The sequence below is a fragment of the Entelurus aequoreus genome, linkage group LG06 (assembly GCF_033978785.1).
Source record: "Entelurus aequoreus isolate RoL-2023_Sb linkage group LG06, RoL_Eaeq_v1.1, whole genome shotgun sequence".
NCBI lineage: Eukaryota > Metazoa > Chordata > Actinopteri > Syngnathiformes > Syngnathidae > Entelurus > Entelurus aequoreus.
The window spans coordinates 25,214,789-25,241,414 of NC_084736.1; the positions used below are offsets into that span (position 1 = coordinate 25,214,789).

The 26,626-nt window shown below is 37.2% G+C and overlaps 1 protein-coding gene across 2 annotated transcripts in view; it reads right to left on the bottom strand.

The window, feature by feature from the left end:
- Positions 1–26,626, bottom strand: part of LOC133652024 (protein shisa-6-like) — a 130,703-nt gene that overhangs the window by 51,705 nt on the left and 52,372 nt on the right. Inside the window, exons 3-4 of one of the 2 annotated variants that reach the window (XM_062050332.1) lie at positions 13,937–14,032; positions 13,705–13,773 (exon numbers count right to left, since the gene is read on the bottom strand). In XM_062050332.1, coding sequence (XP_061906316.1) covers positions 13,705–13,773; positions 13,937–14,032 — 165 coding nt within the window. Of the gene's footprint in view, positions 1–13,704; positions 13,774–13,936; positions 14,036–26,626 lie in introns of both variants that reach the window. The other variant, XM_062050331.1, reaches the window with a different exon arrangement.

Here is a 26,626-nt window from a genome sequence, read left to right on the forward strand (position 1 = left end):
CTTTTTCTAAGAGAAAACCAGTTTCAAGTTGTAAGTGGATTATTTTGGGTGAAGTAATTAATTCATTATTTATGTATTTATTTTATCAATGAAAATTAAAAAAAATAAAGTAAATCACACTAAAAAGTCTTGGGAATCCAAAAAGGGTCCACTTATAAAAGTGTTGAAAATAAATCATATACATTTTTTAAAATGTATTTCATTGCTTGAATCTTTTGTTCAAATTTCAAATCATAAGTGTTTATAAAATGTTATATTAATGGCCAACACACCATTTTTATAATATTTTCATAAATGAATATTTTAAAATGAAATATTTTATTTAATTGTATCTTTGAATGGATCAATAATAATAACAATTATTTTAATTAATTATTATTTTTTGAGCAATGACAGTTTTAAAGAAAAAAAAACAAACAGCCTGCGTGGCAGCTTTGTGTTCCTCGAATCATCATTGCAACTTTTTCTTGTTACATTTCACCCGTTTGCTCTTTTATTCCACTTTATTTATGTGTTCTTGTTGTTATTGTATTTTAAAAAAAAAAGAGATTCCCCTGATCTGGAATGTTTGGACCTGGTGCCGACATGTGACTGTGTGTACCTAATGAGGTGGCTTTGAATGAGACTGTTACTTCCTGGCTGGACAGACCGCACAAAGACGAGAGTGAGAATGTTCTTCTCCCTGGCTGCGCTCGGATGAATGAAGCGTGGCGTCATGAGTGGGATGGAAGGTCGCGGGAAGAAGCGCCCTCCATCCGCAGCGAACATGACTAATAACAACGCCAACCTGCCACCATTTTGTGAGCAGTCGTCGTCACGACGAGCCCATTGTGTTGTTGGACTTACTCAAGTGTTAGGTTTCATCCGCCTCAATAAAAACTAAAGAAATAACATTGGAGGAACTCCTGCGACTTGTAAATGGGACAAAACAAACAACATGTTTACCTGACCCACTTCCTGGGAAACTTATCAAGTAGCTGTTTGTAATATTAGGACCATCAGTGCTAAATATTATAAACGTATCACTTTCCTCTGGTATTGTTCCCCTAGCATTCAAAAAAGCGGTTATTCATCCTCTACTCGAAAGACTTAACCCAGGGGTGTCCAAAGTGCGGCCCGGGGGCCATTTGCGGCCCGCAGGTAATTTTTTAACGGCCCCACGGCACATTCTAAAAATACGATGAAAAAAAAACAAAAACATAAAAAGTGGTATAAAAGAGCAAACAGGTGAAATGTAACAAGAAAATGTTGCATTATTTACTCTAATAACACAAAGCTGCCATGCAAGCTGTTTCTTTCTTTAAAAAATAATGATGAATCAAAATCAATGTCATTATGAATTATTGACCTATTCAAGGCTCCAATTACGTCACATTAAATATTCCACTTTGAGATATTTTGGGGGGAAAATGTTGCATATTTTTTGGTTGCCATTTAAAAAACAAAGTTTTTTTAAAGAAGGGCCTAAAACGAACAAACAAAAAACATAAACAACAATAAAACTTATAATTGACGGAGAGATCTGAAGTTGATCTTGAGACTATTGTGGTAAAAGTAAAAAAAAAATGTTGGATTAATTTTTTTAAACTTTACTGAGCAGTACCCTTTTGGATCCCCAATAATTTTAGTGGGACTTTTTTTTTTTTAAGTGTCATTGCTCAAAAAAATAATGAATTAATATCAATGTTGTTATGAGTTATTGACCTTTTTAAGACTCCAATTATTATATAATCTCAAATATTCCACTTTAAAATTTTATTGGGGGAAAATATTGCATATTTAGTGTTTTTTTCCATAAAAAAACACGGTTTTCCTTGACAAAAATGGCATACAACTTAAATCTTCGAAAGCGTTGTATTGACAGATAGACCTAATGTTGATCTAGAGATTTAAACCTTGAATAATAATAATAATAATAATACTAAATAATGACACATTTGTAATATTTTTTTTGACCAAAACCTTTTGGGGTCCCCGGGATCAAGTCTGAGTGGAGGCCTAAATGTATCTTTTTTATACATATATTGTTTTGGTTTTTAAAATCAAAAATATCAAAATGGCCCCCGCTTGCTTTGATTTTTCAGTGTGCGGCCCTCAGTGGAAAAAGTTTGGACACCCCTGACTTAACCTGACCTGACCTCAAGGTAAACTACCGGCCGATGTCACCATCTTCCCTTTATCTCGAAAATCCTCGGAAAAATTGTTGCACAGCAGCTAAATTAACACTTACATATATATTTACGTATAAAATACTAAACGGTCTCGCTCCATCCTATCTTGCTGATTGTATTGCACCATATGTCCCGGCCAGAAATCTGCATTTAAAGAACTCCGGCTTATTAGTGATTCCCAGTTTTTTCCTGCCCTGATGTGGGATCTGAGCCGAGGATGTCGTTGTGGCTTGTGCAGCCCTTTGAGACATTTGTGATTCAGGGCTATATAAGTCAACTTTGATTGATTGATTGACACGCCCCCTTCATCAATGAATGAATCAACCACAGCTTGGATCGACTTCTCAACCCATTTGCGTCGCTATGGTAACTACTCACTGACGCTTGCATCAACGTGTTTATGTTTACCAAGTCATGTAAAAACAAGCGTATTCGTAGCAGACCACCTCTAAATCATTTTTCCTGCCAACAAAGCAAGCATGCCTAACGAAAAGCACTCAGAAGTAAGACACCACTTTACAAAGTGTGCTCGCTCGGTGCTAATTTACATTGCATATGCCATATGAATGCTACTGATTAGCATTAGCGATTTTAAATGGCGACCTCCAAATGTGTTGATGAAAACAACAACGAAGATGCATGTTGCAATCAAATAGCTGGTTTTGTATGTTTGTAATAGGTACAATACTTACAGTAGAAACACTTTGTGGGCCTCAACAAAAGACAAGACTGGCACATTCAACTTAATGGCAAAGACTACTTCCCGGCTGAAATAAATACATATTTGCAAATGATAAAAAATATAAGAACTGGACAGCACAGTTATTATTATGAGCTCACTGATAAATGTTACAGTAAAACACAAGCGTCGTTATTATTACCAAAAATTGGTAACAGTATCTTTTGTCAGGTATGGTAATCGGTACAAGGCACACATAGCGTTTCTACTCGTATGGATTCTTCATTCATCACTCTAAGCAACGTTTGTAAATTTTACAATATAACTAAAACTGTTTATACTTACTAAACCGTCCCATATGTGAAGTTTCTAAGAGTGTTTTCATGCATGTTTGTACGCGCTATTGTAATGTAATTAAGCTATAATCGTTAGCATTAGCTAATATGCTAACACGTTTACGAGTGTCTGTTAGAATTATTAATTTACAATGGCATTCTTTTTGTGTTGAAAAAACATCCGAATACTCCATTTACAGTACAAGTTGTCACCGGATTTTTAACCAAATCTTAGCGATATATAAACGCCAACACAGAGGAACTACTTTTAGCGGCGCTGTGATCTCAGAGAGCTAACTAGCTTAAGCTGCTATAATGACATATTGAGTTGCTGCATCGCCTCTGAGTTGGTGAAAGTTAATTCTAGATTATAAATCATGCCTCTCCCCTGGATAGTAGAAGGTTGTGGACATAAACCGAGAAAACACGGAGATGGCGAGAAAAACACGAAAAGACGCTCATTAACGCCAACATTTTTTTAACCCTTTGTGAGGATTATGATTAATTTTTAATCTAAAGGGGAAGCTATAAACATCCCAGTGACAGCAGACATTGTACAGTAAGTGAATGTTTTATTATGTTGGTAGTTTATATATCTTGTTTAGCACTTAGCAATACTGTTACATGATGCTTTGTGTTTCACTAAAGCTGCATCTGTTTAGCTCACAGCTTCTAAAACTTGTAGATCAGCCTCTTTATACTCAGGCTCAAAAATATACGTTTCTGGATCATCATTTCCCAAAGTAGTCTCTCATGAAGTCTGCCATGATTAGCAGTGCCGTCGTTGTTGAAGGGAAAAGTGAACGTTGTGATGCGTCTGTGAAATTAATTCGCCGCCGTACGCTTAAAATGTGCAAAATATGTAAATAGTATGTTATTATGAATATTACTACATTACATATATACTTAAAGCATGGACATAAAACCTTGATGGATGTTTTGTAGAGCGCTTTATAGGCGGAATAGAGCAACTCTTGTTGGCTCCAATGTTAGCTGACTTTTGCTAGCCTTTATTTACGATTTAGAATGCGCAAAAAAAGAAAAACATGTGTTCTTGTCTTACACAAGGATTGTGAATGATAGGCAACATTTAAAAAAGTGCAGTTTCCATTTAAGGACATGCTTCGTACCTTGCAGCGACTTTTTGCTTCTATTCTGTCGCACTTTGAAGAAATGGCAGCTTTTTGTGACGCTGGATTGCTACAAATGCAGCGTGTGTCTTTTTTCCGCGTCCCGTCCGCCCTTGGCCTCCTCCCATTATTGATATTGACAGGTGTGCCGCAAGATAAAGCTAATCTGCATGCTAACAGGATTCTTCTTGACATGTGCCGCTCTTACATTCACTTGATCCCCTTGTGTCATCGCAACACACACACCTGGTATCAGTAACAGCTCCTTTACAATGCCGACATAACAACGTTTCATCACATGACGTCACAAACAAAAAGGCGCTCAAAAAAAGACGAAACAATGCCCTCCATTCATTTTCTATATCACTTTACCTAGTTTGCACATACATTCCAAACGTGCTATATATACACAATAGATGCAGAACAGTTTCAGGTTTGATGAATCACATTGTGATTAGGGCTGCAACTAACGATTAATTTGATAATCGATTAATCTGTTGATTATTGCTTCGATTAATCGATTAATAATCGGATAAAAGAGACAAACTACATTTCTATCCTTTCCAGTATTATATTGAAAAAAACAGCTTACTGGCACCATGTTGTGGACATTGGGGGTGCAGCATACACCAACAATAACACAGAAATGTAACTCATCAGAACTGAATCAGATATTGTACACGTTTCTGTTGTGAATAATAAAGGATTAATTTTAGGCTGCCTCTGAATAATAGCATGAAATATTCCAGCACCTTCATAACGTTTAGTTATACTAAAGCGTCACTCAAATCTAAATATATTTATATAGCTTTATCGACCCGTCTACATTGATCCATTATGAAACCAACCTGAGATATTTCTGTCTGTTACGTTTATTTCCAAATTGGTAACAGTGCGTTTTCTCTCTCAAAACGGAGTCAAATGTGCCGGAGAAACATTATCAGCCCAGCGTTGCAACAAAGGCATAACGTTAAAGTTACTTACAAAAAAGCTGAACTCATGAATGCTTGTTGCCACTATGGACTTAAAAAGTTACGTACTGTGTGTTCCTCCCTTCATCCATGGCTCCAACATGTTTCCTTTTCAGGTGCTCCTGAAGCAATGTTGTACTTCCGTGCCATTTTGCAGGAAACGGTCTTCTTTGAAGTCTTTAAAGTAAAGAGTTCCCACACTTTTGACGACTTAGGTTGTACACTTTTCTCCATTGAAGCAATAACCTCAAGATGTTTCTCTGCTAAACTATCTGTACTGTTTTCCTGCGCCATTTTTCCAATGTTTCCAGACGGCGTGGTCACGTGAGCTGCACATGACACATCATTGGCTAGCTTACGCCACCTCATGAGACGTAGCCTCAGCGCCGTCCTGTACTGTTGTTGTACTTACTTTGATTATTGTTTCTCAGCTGTTTTTAAATGTTGCAGTTTATAAATAAAGGTTTATAAAAAAAATAAAAAAAATTTTTTAAATAAAATTTAAAAAAGCCTCCGCGCATGCGCATAGCATAGTTCCAACGAATCGATGACTAAATTAATCGCCAACTATTTTTATAATCGATTTTAATCGATTTAATCGATTAGTTGTTGCAGCCCTAATTGTGATGAATGATTCCGGTCTCTAGAGCACATCGGTATATAAGTCGCAGCCCCCAAATGTTCGAAGAAATACACATTTTTCCATATATTAGCCGCACTGGACTATAAGACGCAGATATATATCGTGACAAAAGATTTTGTAAATGTTTATTTACATACCGAAATTGTTTCCAAACGGTGTCTGTCACACGGCAGTAAAACGGCGGATCAAACAAAACAGAAGTCATCGTCATGGACCCACTAGCTGCGCAAGCTAGCTCTCCAATCAGATAAAGTTAAAGTACCACTGATAGTCACACACACACTAGGTGTGGTGAAAAAATATGCTCTGCATTTGACCCATCGCCTTGTTCTACCTCCTGGGAGGTGAGAGGAGCAGTGAGCAGCAGCAGTGGCCACGCTCGGGAATCATTTTGGTGATTTAACCAGTTCCAATCCTGGGATCGGTAGGTTGTGAGTTCAAACCCCGGCCGAGTCATACCAAAGACTATAAAAATGGGACCCATTACCTCCCTGCTTGGCACTCAGCATTAAGGGTTGGAATTGGGGGTTAAATCACCAAAAATGATTCCCGGGCACGGCTGCTGCCCACTGCTCCCGTCACCTCCCAGGGGGTGATCAAGGGTGATGGGTCAAATGCAGAGAATAATTTTGCCACACCTAGTGTGTGTGTGACAATCATTGGTACTTTAACTTTAACTTAATGCTGAGTGGCAAGCAGGGAGGTAATGGGTCCCATTTTTATAGTCTTTGGTATGACTCGGCTGGGGTTTGAACTCACGACCTACCGATCTTAGGGCGGACACTCTAACCACAGACTCCATAACTCCCCAGTGAAGTTTTGGTGATTTAACCGAGGAATTTGTGAAACTGAAACAATACAAAAAGAATGCCATTGTAAGTTAATAATACTAACACGGACACTCCTAAACATGTTAGCGTATTAGCTAATGCGAACGGCATGAAAACACTCCTACAAACATCACACATGGGACGGTTTAGTAAGTAACAATTGTTATAGTTATATTGTAAAACTTACAATTGTTGCTTGGAGTGATGAATGAAGAATCCTTTTGAGCAGAAACGCTATGGACGGTTTTACTTCCGGTTCAAAGCACGAAACTGGGAGAAAATTTTGCGGTGAGCGAACTCGTCCCAAAAGATGGCGCCACAGTACTAGTGTCAGTGTCCCTGTTAATATATTAAAAACGATTTGTTCAATACAAAACATGGCAGTTAGCGGAGAAAAATCCATAAATTAGCCGCAGGGTTCCAAGCGAAGGAAAAAAGCAGCGGTTTATACTCCGGAAAATCTCCGCCTTCCAATTATCAGCATATATTCCGCACATGATTATGTGAACTATGTTGAAGTTTGTAACAACATCTTAGTATGTTATCAAGTTTGCACGTGTTTTAATTAGGGAAGTAACCATAAACGGTAATAATGATAACCGCGGTTGGTGTTACCGTACTAAATTAAAATGATCGGAAAACCGTGACGTTGATAAACTTATGGACTGACTAGCGCTAGCTTGCCAGCTAGCTTAAATGCTAACATGCACACTTTGATGTCTTTCTCCCTTAAGAAACGTCATACCCCGATTTAAACGTGCATAAACACGTTAAGATATTCACATTGAACATTAAGTGATCGACCTATCGACACAGGCCATCTTTAATAGGAAGTGAACCCGCGTGGCGTCACTTAAACAGGAAGTGAAGCAAAGTTAACACCTAATTTGCATTTATTTAAAAAAAAACAACCTTCTAAAATGTTGGCATATTAAAATGGAAGAATATAAAAATGTTTGAACACACAAATACATATAATCATGTATTTTTTGAGTACATTCAACAATACCGTGATGTTTCATGATAAAGGCGATCATTTTCATATCCATATTTTCAATAGACACAATTCTCTAGTGGATCAGACCTTTAGTCTTCCTTAACTTCAGCTAACTTCCAGCCAAGCATCACATGATCGTGTTTGCGGCCCGTGAAATATACGCTGGGTCGTCCCGCCTGTTGCCGTGACAACATTAACTGACCATATGGATCGTTTTTGTCGCTGGACAAGACGGCGTTGTCATGGCAACCTTAAAGATCCAAGAACCAACATGTGTGCAGTGTTCCAGCAGCATCCTTTATCCAGACCCTCACCAATGCGCCCATGTCGCTAACGTAATCAACCAACAAACCAAAACAGTCACTCTGAAGTTGTTGTGCTTGGCAGATGTAATGAAAATAATCATCTAGAGCTCCGCCCACTTGTGAGCCGACATCCAGAACACGCGTGAAGAGTGAGGCCAGGAACTGCAGCAAGGTGACCTTAAGTGCTTGTGGGGGAAGTCAGACCCTCAGGACCCACAGCCACTTGTGAAGAAGTAATTAGGCAGAAAGCACACAAGCGCATGCTGGGGCCAACACTGAACCATCACACGTGGATCTTTAAGGTCAACATGGAACAATCAGAAGTAAATCTTTAAAGTCAACACAGAACCATCACAAGTGGATCTTTAAGGTCAACATGGAACCATCAGAAGTAAATCTTTAAAGTCAACACAGAACCATCACAAGTGGATCTTTAAGGTCAACACAGAAGTATCACACATGGATCTTTAAAGTCAACAAGGAACCATCACACATGGATCTTTAAGGTCAACATGGAACTATCACATGTGGATCTTTAGAGTCAACATGGAACCATCACACTTGGACCTTTAAGGTCAACATGGAACCATCAGAAGTAATCTTTAAGGTCAACACAGAACCATCACACATGGATCTTTAAGGTCAACATGGAACTATCACATGTGGATCTTTAAAGTCAACATGGAACCATCACACTTGGATCTTTAAGGTCAACATGGAACCATCAGAAGTAAATCTTTAAGGTCAACACAGAACCATCACACATGGATCTTTAAGGTCAACATGGAACCATCAGAAGTAAATCTTTAAGGTCAACACAGAACCATCACAAGTGGATCTTGAAGATCAACATGGAACCATCACACATGGATCTTTAAGGTCAACACGGAACCATCACATGTGGATCTTTAAAGTCAACATGGAACCATCACACATGGCTCTATAAGGTCAACACGGAACCATCACAAGTGGATCTTTAAGGTCAACACAGAACCATCTCAAGTGGATCATTAAGGTCAACACAGAACCATTACAAGTAGATCTTTAAGGTCAACACAGAACCATCAAAAGTGGATCTTTAAGGTCAACATTGAACCATCACAAGTGGATCTTTAAGGTCAACACAGAACCATCACAGGTGGATCTTTAAGGTCAACACGGACCCATCACAAGTGGATCTTTAAGGTCAACATTGAATCATCACAACTGGATCTTTAAGGTCAACACAGAACCATCACAAGTGGATCTTTAAGGTCAACACAGAACCATCACAGGTGGATCTTTAAGGTCAACACGGAACCATCACAAGTGGATCTTTAAGGTCAACATTGAACCATCACAGGTGGATCTTTAAGGTCAACACTTAACCATCACACATGAATCTTTAAGGTCAATATAGAACCATCACAAGTGGATCTTTAAGGTTAACACGGAATCATCACACATGGCTCTTTAAGGTCAACATGGAACCATCACAAGTGAATCTTTAAGGTCAACACAGAACCATCACAGGTGGATCTTTAAGGTCAACATGGAACCATCAGAAGTAAATCTTTAAAGTCAACACAGAACCATCACAAGTGGATCTTTAAGGTCAACACATAAGTATCACACATGGATCTTTAAAGTCAACATGGAACCATCACACATGGATCTTTAAGGTCAACATGGAACTATCACATGTGGATCTTTAGAGTCAACATGGAACCATCACACTTGAATCTTTAAGGTCAACATGGAACCATCAGAAGTAATCTTTAAGGTCAACACAGAACCATCACACATGGATCTTTAAGGTCAACATTGAACTATCACATGTGGATCTTTAAAGTCAACATGGAACCATCACACTTGGATCTTTAAGGTCAACATGGAACCATCAGAAGTAAATCTTTAAGGTCAACACAGAACCATCACACATGGATCTTTAAGGTCAACATGGAACCATCAGAAGTAAATCTTTAAGGTCAACACGGAACCATCAGAAGTAAATCTTTAAGGTCAACACAGAACCATCACACATGGATCTTTAAGGTCAACATGGAACCATCAGAAGTAAATCTTTAAGGTCAACACGGAACCATCACAAGTGGATCTTGAAGATCAACATGGAACCATCACACATGGATCTTTAAGGTCAACACGGAACCATCACATGTGGATCTTTAAAGTCAACATGGAACCATCACACATGGCTCTTTAAGGTCAACACGGAACCATCACAGGTGGATCTTTAAGGTCAACACAGAACCATCTCAAGTGGATCATTAAGGTCAACGCAGAACCATTACAAGTAAATCTTTAAGGTCAACACAGAACCATCAAAAGTGGATCTTTAAGGTCAACATTGAACCATCACAAGTGGATCTTTAAGGTCAACACAGAACCATCACAGGTGGATCTTTAAGGTCAACACGGACCCATCACAAGTGGATCTTTAAGGTCAACATTGAATCATCACAACTGGATCTTTAAGGTCAACACAGAACCATCACAAGTGGATCTTTAAGGTCAACACAGAACCATCACAGGTGGATCTTTAAGGTCAACACGGAACCATCACAAGTGGATCTTTAAGGTCAACATTGAACCATCACAGGTGGATCTTTAAGGTCAACACGGAACCATCACACATGAATCTTTAAGGTCAATATAGAACCATCACAAGTGGATCTTTAAGGTTAACACAGAATCATCACACATGGCTCTTTAAGGTCAACATGGAACCATCACAAGTGAATCTTTAAGGTCAACACAGAACCCTCACAAGTGGATCTTTAAGGTCAACATGGAACCATCACAAGTGGATCTTTAAGGTCAACATGGAACCATCACAGGTGGATCTTTAAGGTCAACACAGAACCATCACAAGTGGATCTTTAAGGTCAACATGGAACCATCCGAAGTAAATCTTTAAGGTCAACACGGAACCATCACAAGTGGATCTTTAAGATCAACACGGAACCATCCCACATGGATCTTTAAGGTCAACACGGAACATCACATGTGGATCTTTAAAGTCAACATGGAACCATCACACATGGCTCTTTAAGGTCAACACGAAACCATCACAGGTGGATCTTTAAGGTCAACACAGAACCATCTCAAGTGGATCATTAAGGTCAACACAGAACCATTACAAGTAGATCTTTAAGGTCAACACAGAACCATCAAAAGTGGATCTTTAAGGTCAACATTGAACCATCACAAGTGGATCTTTAAGTTCAACACAGAACCATCACAAGTGGATCTTTAAGGTCAACATTGAATCATCACAACTGGATGTTTAAGGTCAACACAGAACCATCACAAGTGGATCTTTAAGGTCAACACAGAACCATCACAGGTGGATGTTTAAGGTCAACATTGAATCATCACAAGTGGATCTTTAAGGTCAACATTGAACCATCACAAGTGGATCTTTAAGGTCAACACGGACCCATCACAAGTAGATCTTTAAGGTCAACATGGAACCATCACAAGTGGATCTTTAAGGTCAACATGGAACCATCACAGGTGGATCTTTAAGGTCAACACAGAACCATCACAAGTGGATCTTTAAGGCCAACATGGAACCATCACAGGTGGATCTTTAATCTCAACACGGAAGCATCACAGGTGTATCTTGAAGGTCAACATGGAACCATCACATGTGGATCTTCAAGGTCAACATGGAACCATCACAGGTGGATCTTTATGTGTTTCTCTAAGACATGAAACACAAGCAGACTGCAATATTCTCATCTATTCGTACCACTGATGAGATGTTTGGATCTCAACTGAGCAGAACCACCAGAACCACAAACATGTGAATAGGGTTGTACAGAACACAAAAAATGAAAAGGGTACTACACTGCCTTGGAAAATACCGGTGCTTCTTTGTTCATCTACATGCTGCCATGGGGCGATGTTGACAGAGCGGAGGAGCATGTTGAGTGTGTCAGCGCGCACACACTCACACACTCACACAGCGCACTAGCAGAAACAGTGAGGAGAAGAAAAATGGCCAATAAAGGCAATTCTACCAGTTACTGAAGACGTGTGTGACGCACAATATGGAGTTATTCGTGCTTTAAGACTATTGATCAAGGTGACGCTTTAATCAAGGAAGTGCCCAACAGTATTACTGCTTCAAATTGAGGTAAACATTTAAATAACCATCATTTAGACCTGCACAACAAGACAAGGACAACAAAGTCCCCTGTTGTGCACATCCATAATACACAAATACAACTATATATATATATGTATGTATATAAATCCAAGCCACAATATTGTGTTGCAAAGGATGACCGTATACAATAGTATACACATTATTATGCATAGATGATACAAAAGTTACATTTAATTAATATTTAATTCATACCTACAAAATGATACATTCAACAATTTATTATGTTTAAGTTAAACAATCAAAATGATGTGTTAAATGTTCTGTAAAATATATCCATATTAAAATGTTTGAATAAGAAAAGTCTGTATTTTTGCATTTCTATACACAACTTGAATAATACTTAATTTTAACACTTAATGTATTATGATATATAGATATTAGTATATATAATTTATTGTGTGTATGACTGTATTGCATATTAGACACAGAGAGTGACAATATTTACCAGTGACTCATGTGATAGGGAAATGGGGTAGGATTAAATCAACTCTGCTTCTTCCTACTCCCTTTCCGACATGTTGGATGGTGAATTTGTAAAGAGATTTTCACAATTTGTGAATATTATTTTAAAAAGTCCATGCACCATAAAAACAAAAATCAGAATTACCCCCATTTATATCCATTACGAAGCATTTTTTTCTTCAATTATTGTTATTATTTTTTTAACAATGTATTTACAAAAAAATTCTGAATATTTGTTTCTTGGATTTTTGACATCCCGAAAACAGTCCAGAAATACAATTAAACACACGTCAAATGTTCTTTTTTCTTCCCCAAACAAGTAACCAACAACTTATACACACACACACACGCACACTCACACGCACGCACACACACACACACACACACAAACACACACACACACACACACACACACACACACACACACACACACACACACACACACACACACACACAAACACACACACACTCACACACACACACACACACACACACACACACACACACACACACACACACACACACACATATTTATGCACATATACAGTATATATAGGTTTTTAGGCCATCTCCGTGCAATCTAATCTGTAACCTGTTTTTGAAAAAGTTTAATTATACTTATAATACCAAATAATACATTTCGAGATTCGGTTTGAATCGAAAATCGATTCTGTATCGAATCACCACCCCAGGAATCGGAATCGAATCAAATCGTTAGGGGCCCAAAAGATTCACAGCCCTAATGTTTATGTATGAGAGGCTTCAACCTTCTCACGACTGTTCTCATGCAATATGTTGGTTATGATGACATAATATCAATTTCCATGTTTAAGTAAGGAGCACAAGTGGACTTAGCGGGTGTGAAGTGGTCCCCACAAGACAAGAAGAGAGAGAAAAGTGTGCAAACACAACAGCAGCTACCTGGAGGAGGACTGCGCCAAGACTCCTCCCCCGCCCTCAGGTGGGTTAGCGTCAAAGCGTTATCAGGTCAGTTTGTGGGGACGTACCGTAAGAGACGGGGTGGTCCAGATCGGCCTGCCAGGACATCTGTGCTGACTCGTCAAAGGAGTGCTGCGCTGTAACAACAATAACAACAACAAGTCTTGTTGCCGATGAATCAGAGCAGGGGGGAGACAATGGCGGCATGCGGCGTTCACGCTCGCCTACCGAGTGACGACGCGTCACTTAGTGCAGTGTGGACGTGATCGAGTGTGTACTTGGATAGGAGCGACACGTTACCTTTAAGGTGGCTGCGGCCCAGCGTCACGAAGCCGGACGAGATGAAGTTGTGCATGTCTGCTCCTCCGCTGTGAAGACTCTCCATCCCATAATGACCTGCTTAAACACATCATTATTATTATTATTATTATTACTATTGTTATTATATTGTTATATATATATATATTTTTAAATTTGTAATTATTATTATTATTATTATTATTATTATTATTATTATTATTATTATTATGATTATTATTATTACTATTATTATTATCATTATCATAATTATTATAAATATTATTATTAATAATTTCCATTGGATTATTTTCTGTAATTTTTATGATTATTACTATTATTTTCATTATTATTATTTTATTACTATTATTTTCATTATTATTATTTTATTACTATTATTATCACTAGTATTATTATTATTAATATTTTCATTCTTATTATCATTGTTATTAACATTAGTTTAAATTGTTATTGTTTTCATTATTTTTGTAATTATTATTATTTGTTCGCACATGATATCACACACACGTAAACACGCTGCATTACTGCATGTATCGCACATGATATCACACACAAGTAAACCCGCTGCATTACTGCATGTATCGCACATGATATCACACACAAGTAAACCCGCTGCAGGACTGCTTGTATTGCACATGATATCACACACAGGTAAACTCGCTGCAGGACTGCTTGTATTGCACACGATATCAGACACAAGTAAACACGCTGCAGGACTGCTTCTAGCACACATGGTATCACGCACAAGTAAACACACTGCAGGACTGCTTGCATCGCACATGATATCACAGACAAATAAACACACTACAGGACTGCTTGTATCACACATGATATCACACACAAATAAACACGTTGCAGGACTGCTTGTATCGCACATGATATAGTACCAATAAACACGCTGCAGGACTGCTTGTATCACACATGATACCACTCACAAAAAAACACGCTACAGGACTGCTTGTATCACACATGACATCAGACATAAGTAAACACGCTGCAGGACTGCTTGTATTACACATGGTATCACACACAAATAAACACGCTGCAGGACTGCTTGCATCGCACATGATATCACACACTAGTAAACACGCTTCAGGACTGCTTGCATCGCACATGATATCACACACTAGTAAACACGCTGCAATACTGCTTGTATTGCACATGACTTCACACAAATAAACATGCTGCAGGACTGCTCGTATCGCACATGACATCAGACACAAGTAAACATGCTGCAGGACTGTTTGTATCGCACATGATATCACACACAAATAAACACGCTGTAGGACTGCTTGTATCGCACATGATATCACACACACAAGTAAACACAGTGCTTGTAGTCTTTTATGCTGATACTGGACCGATATGTGATATCAATTTCGGATTGGGACGCCTCTAGTGAGCTTAAAAGGTCACTACGACTATTTGTTACATTTGGGGAAATTGCTGGAATACGGTGTTGATGTTTATGATTATGTTGATTATTATGTTGTTCTGTAAGGATCAACAAGCTAAGCTTTCCAACACAAACATGAAACCATGAAAACACAACAATGTGATTATTAATATAATATTCATTAAACAGACGTAGATCAACAAATTATTCCGTTTTGATCATTCTCTAGTTGAAAGCCCTTCAATAAAGTTTATGGATATGCTGACATGCTGATAATACGCTTGTTTATCTGGGGGTGAAATGTTGATGATTCATGAGGACGGCGACCTCGCCGCTTAAGTCAGCTGGCGCCGCACGCTGGCGGTGATAAACGACGCCGACCCAACGCTTCTTATTACCTGCAGGATGTTCTTCATCCCGCGGAGAGATCCTCACCTTTGTATGAACGTTGCATCGCCCTCATCGGCCGCACCTTTGTTTCATGGATAAATGCACAACATGGTCGCAACGCTAACTGCACGCTCGTTAGCCAGGTGGAGTTTGCAGAAGGAAGTAAATATTGATTGTTTGACGAACGGTGTGATGAATTCCACACTGAAGACGTGACATATTTTATGCATGGATATAATGGCGCACCATGGCGAAATTGCTGGTAATTGATTGAGTCAACACACACACAGAGCACTTACAAGCAGAAACAGTGTGGAGACAGAAGAGGGAGAATGGACGTTTTCTGGCTTTCAAAACTAACCATAAATGTGAAGTTCTAAACACTTTGCAAGCGGCGTCTTAAAACATAGCGAGCTAGCGGCTAACGTCCATTCACAGTGTTTTAGCTACTTCTAAATCACTAATCCTCGCCTCCATGGCGACAAATACAGTAAGTTTCTTACAAGTATCATCCCTGCAGGACGAAGAATAGCTAAACATGCTTCACTACACACCGTAGGAGGACACAATAGCTGACCGCTAACAACAAGCTAGCGCTCCTTAATGTAAACAAATGGGCGGATCTATACAAATATCGACTGTAACGATACCAAGTACAAGAGCCGTATATAGTCGATACTACGATGATTATTAGAGGTGTGGGGAAAAATCGATTCGAATTCGAATCGCGATTCTCACGTTGTGCGATTCAGAATCGATTCTCATTTTTTTTAAATCGATTTTTTTGTAATTGTTTTAATTATTTTTATTTATTTATTTTTTTTTAAATTTCAGTATCAATATTAGTTACAATTTCAACAAAGCAGTGATTAAAAATCCCTCATTGACATTATCATTAGACATTTATAAAAATAAAAAAAAAAGAACAATAGTGTCACAGTGGCTTACACTTGCATCACATCTCATAAGCTTGACAACACACTGTGTCCAATATTTTCACAAAGATAAAATAAGTCATATTTTTGGTTCATTTAATAGTTAAAACAAATTAACATTATTGCAATCAGTTGATAAAACATTGTCCTTTACAATTATAAAAGCTTTTTACAAAAATCTACTACTCTGCTTGCATGTCAGCAGACTGGGGTAGATCCTGCTGAAATCCTATGTATTGAATGAATAGAGAATCCTTTTGAATCGGGAAAAAAAATCGTTTTTGAATCAAGAATCATGTTGAATTGAAAAAAAATCGATTTTGAATCGAATCGTGACCCCAAGAATCGATATTGAATCAAATCGTGGGACACCCAAAGATTCACAGCCCTAATGATTATATTGTTATTTTTTACTTTCACAAGCCTTTTGTAATTTTTTTATTGTTTATAAACTCGGGAAATACGTCCCTGGACACAGGACAACTTTAATTATGATCAATGTATGATCCTGTAACTATTTGGTATCGGATCGATACCCAAATGTGTAGAATCAGCCAAAACTTAAGTAAAGTATCCAAACAACACAATAATAAGTGATTGTTACATTTGAACATAAGTGTAGCTAGAAAATGTTAAAAACTAAACATATTAACAGTAAATGTGAAACTTTGCAGTGTAACTAAAATACTCAGTGGCCTAGTGGTTAGAGTGTCCACCCTGAGATCGGTAGGTTGTGAGTTCAAACCCCGGCCGAGTCATACCAAAGACTATAAAAATGGGACCCATTACCTCCCTGATTGGCACTCAGCATCAAGGGTTGGAATTGGGGGTTAAATCACCAAAAATGTTTCCCGGGCGTGGCCACTGCTGCTGCCCACTGCTCCCCTCACCTCCCAGGGGGTGATCAAGGGTGATGCAGAGAAATTATGCAGAGAATAATTTCGCCACACTTAGTGTGTGTGTGACAATCATTGGTACTTTAACTTTAAAAAAATATATGATCAACAAAAAGAAGGCGAGTGCAGCTAGGAAGTGAACAAGACACGAAACTTCTTAGAAAAATAACCTAGACTCAGTAGAGCAGAGAACATTGACTAACCGTGTACAGGAAAAAAAGATCCAACACTGAGTGAGAGACAGTATGGAGGTTCATTTGGGTCTCAATTACGAAAAAAAATGTTGTTTACATCAAATTATGATGACAATTTCATTGAGAAAAAAAAAAGCGTGTTTTTAAAAATTCAGTGTATTAAAATCCAATACTGAAAATTTGTTTTAAATACAGTGTAAAAAAAAATCAGTGCTGAAAAAGTCAGTGTTATAAAGTCAGTGTTTAAAAATTCAGTGTAAAAAAATTTGGTGCCGCAAAATTCAATGTCGAAAAATTTGCTGCTTCGAAAAGCAAAGACTCACTCATTAAGACTGAAGCAATCGATCCAGCTAATGAGGTGTCAAGTATGAGTATACGTGACACGGGTCTTGCAAAACAGCATAAAAATGGCAAATTAACTGGGCTAACTCAGCATAATACAACTTAACTAACATTTCAGTGCGGCCCGCTGGATGTTTTCAAACTATAGAAAGGATTCCAATGGTTAGAATCTGCTCTACTAAGTGACATGCGGGTTACCACGGTAACCATAGGAAGCTCTGCTCCATGCAGACAATAAGGCAAAAAAGAGTAAGGCAGAGTGGGCGGGGCTTGTTTACACAGCAACAAGCCTAGAACGTGTGTGTCAGACGGAGGCAGATTTCTACTACAGAACACTGATATACAATATGTCTTGTATAGCTCGGTTGGTAGAGTGGCCGTGCCAGCAACTTGAGGGTTCCAGGTTCGATCCCCGCTTCTGCCATCCTAGTCACTGCCGTTGTGTCCTTGGGCAAGACGCTTTACCCACCTGCTCCCAGTGCCACCCACACTGGTTTAAATGTAACTTAGATATTGGGTTTCACTACGTAAAGCGCTTTGAGTCACTAGAGAAAAGCGCTATATAAATACAATTCACTTCACTAATTCACTTCACTTGTTGTTGTTGTTGTTCTACCCCAGGGATGTCAAACTTGTTTTCATTGAGGGCCATATCGCAGTTATGGCTGCCATTAGAGGGTCGCCTGTAACAGCGAATAATGTTAAAGTTCAAGTACAAATGATAGTCACACACACACTAGGTGTGGTGAGATTATCCTCTGCATTTGACCCATCACCCTTGATCACCCCCTGGTAAATGAGGGGAGCAGTGAGCAGCAGCGGTGGCCGCGCCCGGGAATCATTTTGGTGATTTAACCCCCAATTCCAACCCTTGATGCTGAATGCCAAGCAGGGAGGTAACGGGTCCCATTTTTTTTTGTCTTTGGTATGACTATGGATTTGCCTCTGGATTTCATTATTAATTATATAAATTGTTTTAAGTAGACTGTTGATTTTACAGTAACAAGTGTACATTTACAAAATGTTACTGCAAATTATAGTGGGTTTTTTACAACATTTTACGGTAAATGGAAAAACAGCACCACTGTTTTTTTGGGGGGCGGGTCACGGAAAAAGCTGGCAGCTTTGTTGCCAGAAATGTTGTGTTAATTTTTTTTTACATTATATTGTGAATGGAAAAACAGCACAAGTTATTTTTTTATTCTGGCAATTTACCTGCTAGTTATTCTACCATAAAAACAAATGTACTGTCTTTCCATTTACAGTAATACACCGTTAAAAACAACTGTATATTTTACAGTCAAAAACTGGCAGTTCAGTCAACAGAATTTTAACGCAAAAACAGTAGTAGTTTTTTTCAATTTACAGTAATATGCTGTGAAGAACAACATAAAATGTATTGTCATTTTTATTAATTTGATTGGCAGTTTGCTCTAAGGTTAAGTGTTTTTGTTTATTTTTATTTAGACAAAAACGTGTTTGGAAAGTATGATAATATACTGTAATATTTGTTGCAACATTGGATACTATTAAAGTTTAGAAGGTCTGCAATTTCAAGCAGTACATATATTTTTTCTGTCAAAATTTAAAAAAATCAATTACATTTAGTGAGAAAATATGAAGTACTTTATTGACACATATCATTTCCAGGTGTTTGCGGGCCAGATACAATGATGTTGCGGGCCAGATCTTGAGTTTGACACCTTTGTGTTTATGTTTTTCCATGTTTGTTGCATCTGTGTTGCTCTTGCTTGATTATAAAAGATGTCTGTCAAGGAGGTGGTCTGGGAAGTAGAGGAACAACGTTCATATTTTCTCAATATTCAGTGTTTTACTGTTCATAGTTAATATTGAAAATCCTACATTCTGTATTTTCATGTACATTCTGAGTGTCTTAGTCGGTAAAAAAACTACAATTTAATTCAGTTTTTGAGGTGGTCTGTTATAACTTTTTAGTATTAGTCATTATTGTGTGTTTGTACCATTGTGTGATCAGCTTTTATCCTTTTCTGCGAAATCTTGAGATTTTTTTCACTAATGCACGCCAAGCTGCGCTGTTTGAAGTGTTCATAGAAAGGATCCATGCACAAACAGTAGAGGACATGTAGTCTGTAAGCCTGCAGTCCTCTTTGCGAGACCCGTGTCACGTGACTTCAAACTTGACACCTGATTGGCTGGTTCTGAGACTGGATCGATTGCTTCAGCCTTAATTTATCGGAAGTGGGTCTTGCGTTTTGAAGCAGCAAATTTTTCTGCACTGAAATTTTCAGCACTGCATTTTTTGTATACACACATTTTTTATACACTGATTTTTTTAAACTGAATTTTTCACACTGAATTTTAAAACACTGAATTTTTATATACTGATTTTTTTAAACACTGCATTTTTAATTACTGATATTTTAAAGACTGATTTTTTTGAACACAGCATTTTTAATTACTGATATTTTAAAGATTGATTTTTTATACAATTTTTTTTTTTAAACTGAATTTTTTACACTGAATTTCATACACACAGTTTTAAAACACTAAATTTTTATACACTGATTTTTTTAAACAGTGCAATTTTAAACACTGATTTTTTTTAACTTAATTGTTTACACCGAATCTTAAAACACTGAATTTTTAAACACTGACTTTTTTCAAACTGAATTTTAAAACACTGAATTTTATACACTGAATCTTAAAACACTGAACTTTTAAACAATTATTTTTTTAAACTTAATTTTTTACCCTGAATTTTTAAACACTGAATTTCATACACTGAATTTTAAAACACTGAGTTTTTAATACACAGATTTTTTTAAACACCGCATTTTTAAATACTGAATTTTTAAACACTGATTTTTTTTAAACTGATTTTTTTACACTGCATTTTTAAACACTGAATTTCATACACTGAATTTTAAAACACTGAATTTTTATACACTGATTTTGTAAACAATGCATTTTTGAACACTGAATTTTTAAACACTGATTTTTGATACACTGATTTTTTTAAACTGAATTTTTTACACTGAATCTTTAAACACTGAATTTTTAAACACTGATTTTTTTAAACTGAAATTTTTACACTGAATTTTTAAACACTGAATTTCGTACACTGAATTTTAAAACACTGAATTTTTATACACTGATTTTTTTAAACAATGCATTTTTAAACACTGCATTTTTAAACACTGATTTTTAATAGACATTTTTTTTAACTGAATTATTTACACTGAATCTTAAAACACTGAATTTTTAAACACTGATTTTTCATATACTGATTTTTTTTACACTGAATCTTTAAACGCATTTTTATACACACATTTTGCCAAAACATATTTTTCCCTTAAATTGTCAGCATAATTTGATGCAAAAAAAAAAAATTAAGTTCACAAAATTCAAATGCTAAAAATTCAGTTAAAAATAAATTCCGTATCAAAAAAAGCTTTATTAATAAAGACACACATTAACCTCCATAGACAGGGCAGGCATGGGTGGGAGCCGGATTGGCAACCAAGAACAGGTGTGGAAGCCAGCGCGCGGTAGCAGACAGGGCATGGACAGGAACACAAATACCACACACACAAGTCCACAACTTTCACGGAGGTCATGACAAAATGTACAGACGAGGGTTGTACGGTATACCGGTATTAGCATAGTACCGCGATACTAATGAATCATATTTGGTACTATACCGCTTCTAAAAAGTACCAGTCCACCACCCCCTCACATCGCTTCATTGCTGGTTTACAAGCAGACAAGCGTGTTCGGCAGCGCACAATCACAGAGTACTTAAAAGCAGACACAGGGTATAGACAGAAAAGGGAGAATGGACGCATTTTGGCTTAAAAACTAACGATAAAGGTGAAGTTATAACACTGAAACGCCCTCAGGAAACGTCCATTAGCAGTCTGCAGTGTTGTAGCTACTTCTAAATCACTAATTCTCGCCTCCATGGTGAACAATAAAGTAAGTTTCTTACAAGTATCATCACTGCAGGACGAGGAATAGCTAAACATGCCTCACTACACACCGTAGCTCACCGGCGTCAAAATGTAAAGAAACACCATGGGTGGATCTACACCTAACATCCACTGTAATGATACCAAGTATAGGAGCGTATCTAGTCAATACTACTATGATTATGTTGATATTTTTTGGCATAACAAAATCTTCTTTCGTTTTTTTTAAATGTATATCATGTTTATAGATAGATAAATAGATAGTACTTTATTGATTCCTTCAGGAATCTATAAACATGATATACATTTAAATAAACTCAGGAAATATGTCCCTGGACACATGAGGACTTTGAATATGACCAATGTATGATCCTGTAACTACTTGGTATCGGATTGATACCTAAATTTGTGGTATCATCCAAAACTAATGTAAAGCATCCAAACAACATAAACATAAGTGATTATTACATTTTAACAGAGATGTAGATAAAACATGTTAAAAGAGAAAGTAAGCAGATATTAACAGTAAATGAACAAGTAGATTAATAATTCATTTTCTACCACTTGTCCTTAATAATGTTGACAAAATAATAGAATGATAAATGACACAATATGTTACTGCATATGTCAGCAGCTAAATTGGGAGCCTTTGTTTGCTTACTTACTACTATTAGACAAGTTGTCTTGTATGTTCACTATTTTATTTAAGGACAAACTTGCAATAAGAAACATATGTTTAATGTACCGTAAAATTGTTGTTAAAATAAAGCCAATAATGCAATTTTTTGTGGTCCCCTTTATTTAGAAAAGCAGTGAGAAGTACCGAAAACTATCGAAATAATTTTGGTACCGGTACCAAAATATTGGTATCGGGACAACACTAGTACAGACAGATTAATAAATCTTTTTAATACTGATTGTCCTTCATAATTTTGACCAAATAATACGAGGGAAAATGACACAATATGTTACTGCATACGTCAGCAGACAAATTAGGAGCCTTTGTTTGTTTACTTACTCCTAAAAGACAAGTTGTCTTGTATGTTCACTATTTTATTTAATGCATACATTCTCATTTGATTGCAACAAGAAACATATGTTTATTGTATTATAAAAGTTTATGTTCAAATTAAGCCGATAATGACCTTTTCTGTGGTCCCCTTTATTTTGAAAAGAATCGAAAAGTATTGAAATACATTTTGGTACTGCCACACACACACACGCACACATTTGGTGAGGACATAAGTGCGTGGATATGATTGATGTATGGATGGAGGTTTCTTTTCAAACTGTCATCCATTAGAAGAAAATCACACTGAGTCACCTTTTCCATCCACAAGCACTCAGGACCGCAACGTGACAACTGGCGAGCACACGTTAGACAATGAAGACATGTTGGGTGGAGGAGACGCGCACACGCACACACCCAAACACACTTCAAGTCAGCCTGCATGCATGAAAGGAAGCCCTGACAACTACCTACGCACACACACACACACACACACACACACACACACACACACACACACACACACACACACACACACACACACACACACACACACACACACACACACACACACACACACACACACACACACACACACACACACACACACACACACACTCTTGTATTTGTTACCTTCTTGAGACCTCTGAAAAATGCCTACCTCTTTAGGACCACCCTTTCTAGATATATAAAGATGTGTATTTACAACATTAATAATATATACATACTATGCAAATATAAAAAAGCTTGTTGTGGAAAAATTAGTTGGAATTTCACAAGAAAAAGGTCACAATTTCACAAGAAAAATTTAGAATTTCTGCAGTATTATAATACAAGTCGAAATTTTACAAGAAAAGCTGAACATTTGTGCAATATTATGATAAAAGTTGGAATTTTACTCAACAGACGCAACTTTACAAGAAAAGCTTAACGTTTTGGCAATTTTATGAAAAGAGTCGTAATTTTACTTGACAAAAGTCACAATTGTATAAGAAAACCAACATTTTGGCAATATTCCATTAATAATCTGAATTTTACTTGGCAAAATCTTGACAAGGGTCATAATTTTACTCAAAAAATGTCAGTATTTTACAAGAACAACAAAACAGTTGGCAATATTGTGATACGTCAGAATTTTATATGCAAATGTCACCATTTTGCATTAGAAAGTAATACTTTTACATTAAAAAAGTCATAATTTTACGAGAAAATATTGCAAAGAAATTGTTCCCTATTTTATAAGAAAGAAGTCGACACATTGTGAAAAAAAGACTGCTTTTAGTAGTAAATTTTTTGTTTGTAATTGGTTTTTTATCTTCATTATTTACTTCAAGTTATGACAGTATGTCTCTATTTACTTTTTTTTTTTTTTAAATTAATTTTGGCCAAAGGGGGCACATTTCAATTTCTACACACACTTGTTATTTCATATGTTGACCAGAGGGGGAGCACTTTTACAACCGACACACAGTTTTTGATTGATTGAAACTTTTATTAGTAGATTGCACAGTACAGTACATATTCCGTACAATTGACCACTAAATGGTAACACCCGAATACGTTTTTCAACTTGTTTAAGTCGGGGTCCACGTTAATCAATTCATGGTAATGAACAGTCAATTTGAAAAATCCCTCCTTTTTTGGGACTACCTTCATTTTGATAAATTTCACCACCAGGGGTGCAAATGAGACATTCTCTATTAGATGCAATGGTTTTGTCAAGACCGGAACAGGACTCTGGACACAGATGCAGGAGTTTGACAACAAATATTTATTCTAAACAAGGGAAAGGGTCAAAAAGGGAAGAAACTTAACAGGCTACCAAAAGCCGAGCTTACCTAATCTCTAAACTAACAAAATCTCAATGAACTCAAAACGCTCCAGCTGGGGAGGGAAAAAGGTTGCAAAGAGAACAATATGCAAAAACAACAAAAGGCGAGCCAAGGGAGGCAATTCTAAACAACTAATCTTACCTGACAAAAAGGGTACAAAGAACGTGGCAATGACTGTGAACATGGACCGCTGGAGGTTCGTACAAAACATACGATAACACTCTGGCACAGGACAGAAGGAAGACGAGCCATTTATACACATGAGGGTGGATGACACAGGTGGACACAATCAGGCAATCAGGAGAGACAGACCAGTGAAACAGGAGGAAGGGCAAGTGACCTGAAACGAGAGGGAGAGTTAACCTTTCAAAATAAAACAGGAAATGACAAGACAACATGAAACCAGACAAAACCCAGACAAGACTTCACCCAGGTGTGACAGGTTTTCCATATTAGGACCATGATTTATGTCCTAACTTGTTCACACCTCCTCATATGGAAGCTACTTTTCCTTGTTGATGTCTCAAGAAAGGTAGAAATACAAGAACACACACGCACGCACACACACACGCGCACACACACGCCAGAAAGAACTTTTTATGAAGGCCAACATTTGTCAATAAAGCGAGAGTGAAGGTTTTATGCAAATGAGTCGAGGCCTTTCATTCAAAAGACTTCATTGATATTCAGGCGTGTTTTTCAGAAAAGATGGCCGACTAAACAGTTTGGCCAATAAGGTTAAATTGTGTTTTTATGTCATGTTGTGTCAAAGTGCTGCTGTAAGCATTTTGTCTGCCAAGGAGAGCTTTCCATCCTTGAAGGGAACTATACTGCTCATCATCGTAAGCAGTAAGGGTCTGGCCATGTTTGTGTTCCTAAGCCGGTACGGAATATTCAGTTCGGTAGAGAATTGCACACATTACATTAATAAATATATATATATATATATATACATACATATGTGTATATGTATGTATATATGTATATATGTATATATATATATATATATACATATATACATATATACATACATATACACATATGTATATATATATATATATATATATATATATATATATATATATATATATATATATATATATATATATATATATATATATATATATATATATATATATATATATATGTATATATATATATATATATATATATATAAACACATATGTATATATATATATATACACTATATTGCCAAAAGTTTTTGGCCACCCATCCAAATGATGAGAATCAGGTGTCCTAATCCCTTGGCCCGGCCACAGGTGTATAAAATCAAGCACTTAGGCATGGAGACTGTTTCTACAAACATTTGTGAAAGAATGAGCCGCTCTCCGGAGCTCAGTGATTTCCAGCGTGGAACTGTCAAATGAACTTTAAATGCTCCAGGATACCTTACATTTTGGACAATTCCATGCTCCCAACCTTGTGGGAACAGTTTGGAGCGGGTCCCTTCCTCTTCCAACATGACTGTGCACATAGCAAGGTCCATAAAGAAATGGATGACGGAGTCTGGTGTGGATGAACTTGACTGGCCTGCACAGAGTCCTGACCTGAACCCGATAGAACACCTTTGGGATGAATTAGAACGGAGACTGAGAGCCAGGCCTTCTCGACCAACATCAGTGTGTGACCTCACCAATGCGCTTTTGGAAGAATGGTCTAAAATTCCTATGAACACACTCCGCAACCTTGTGGACAGCCTTCCCAGAA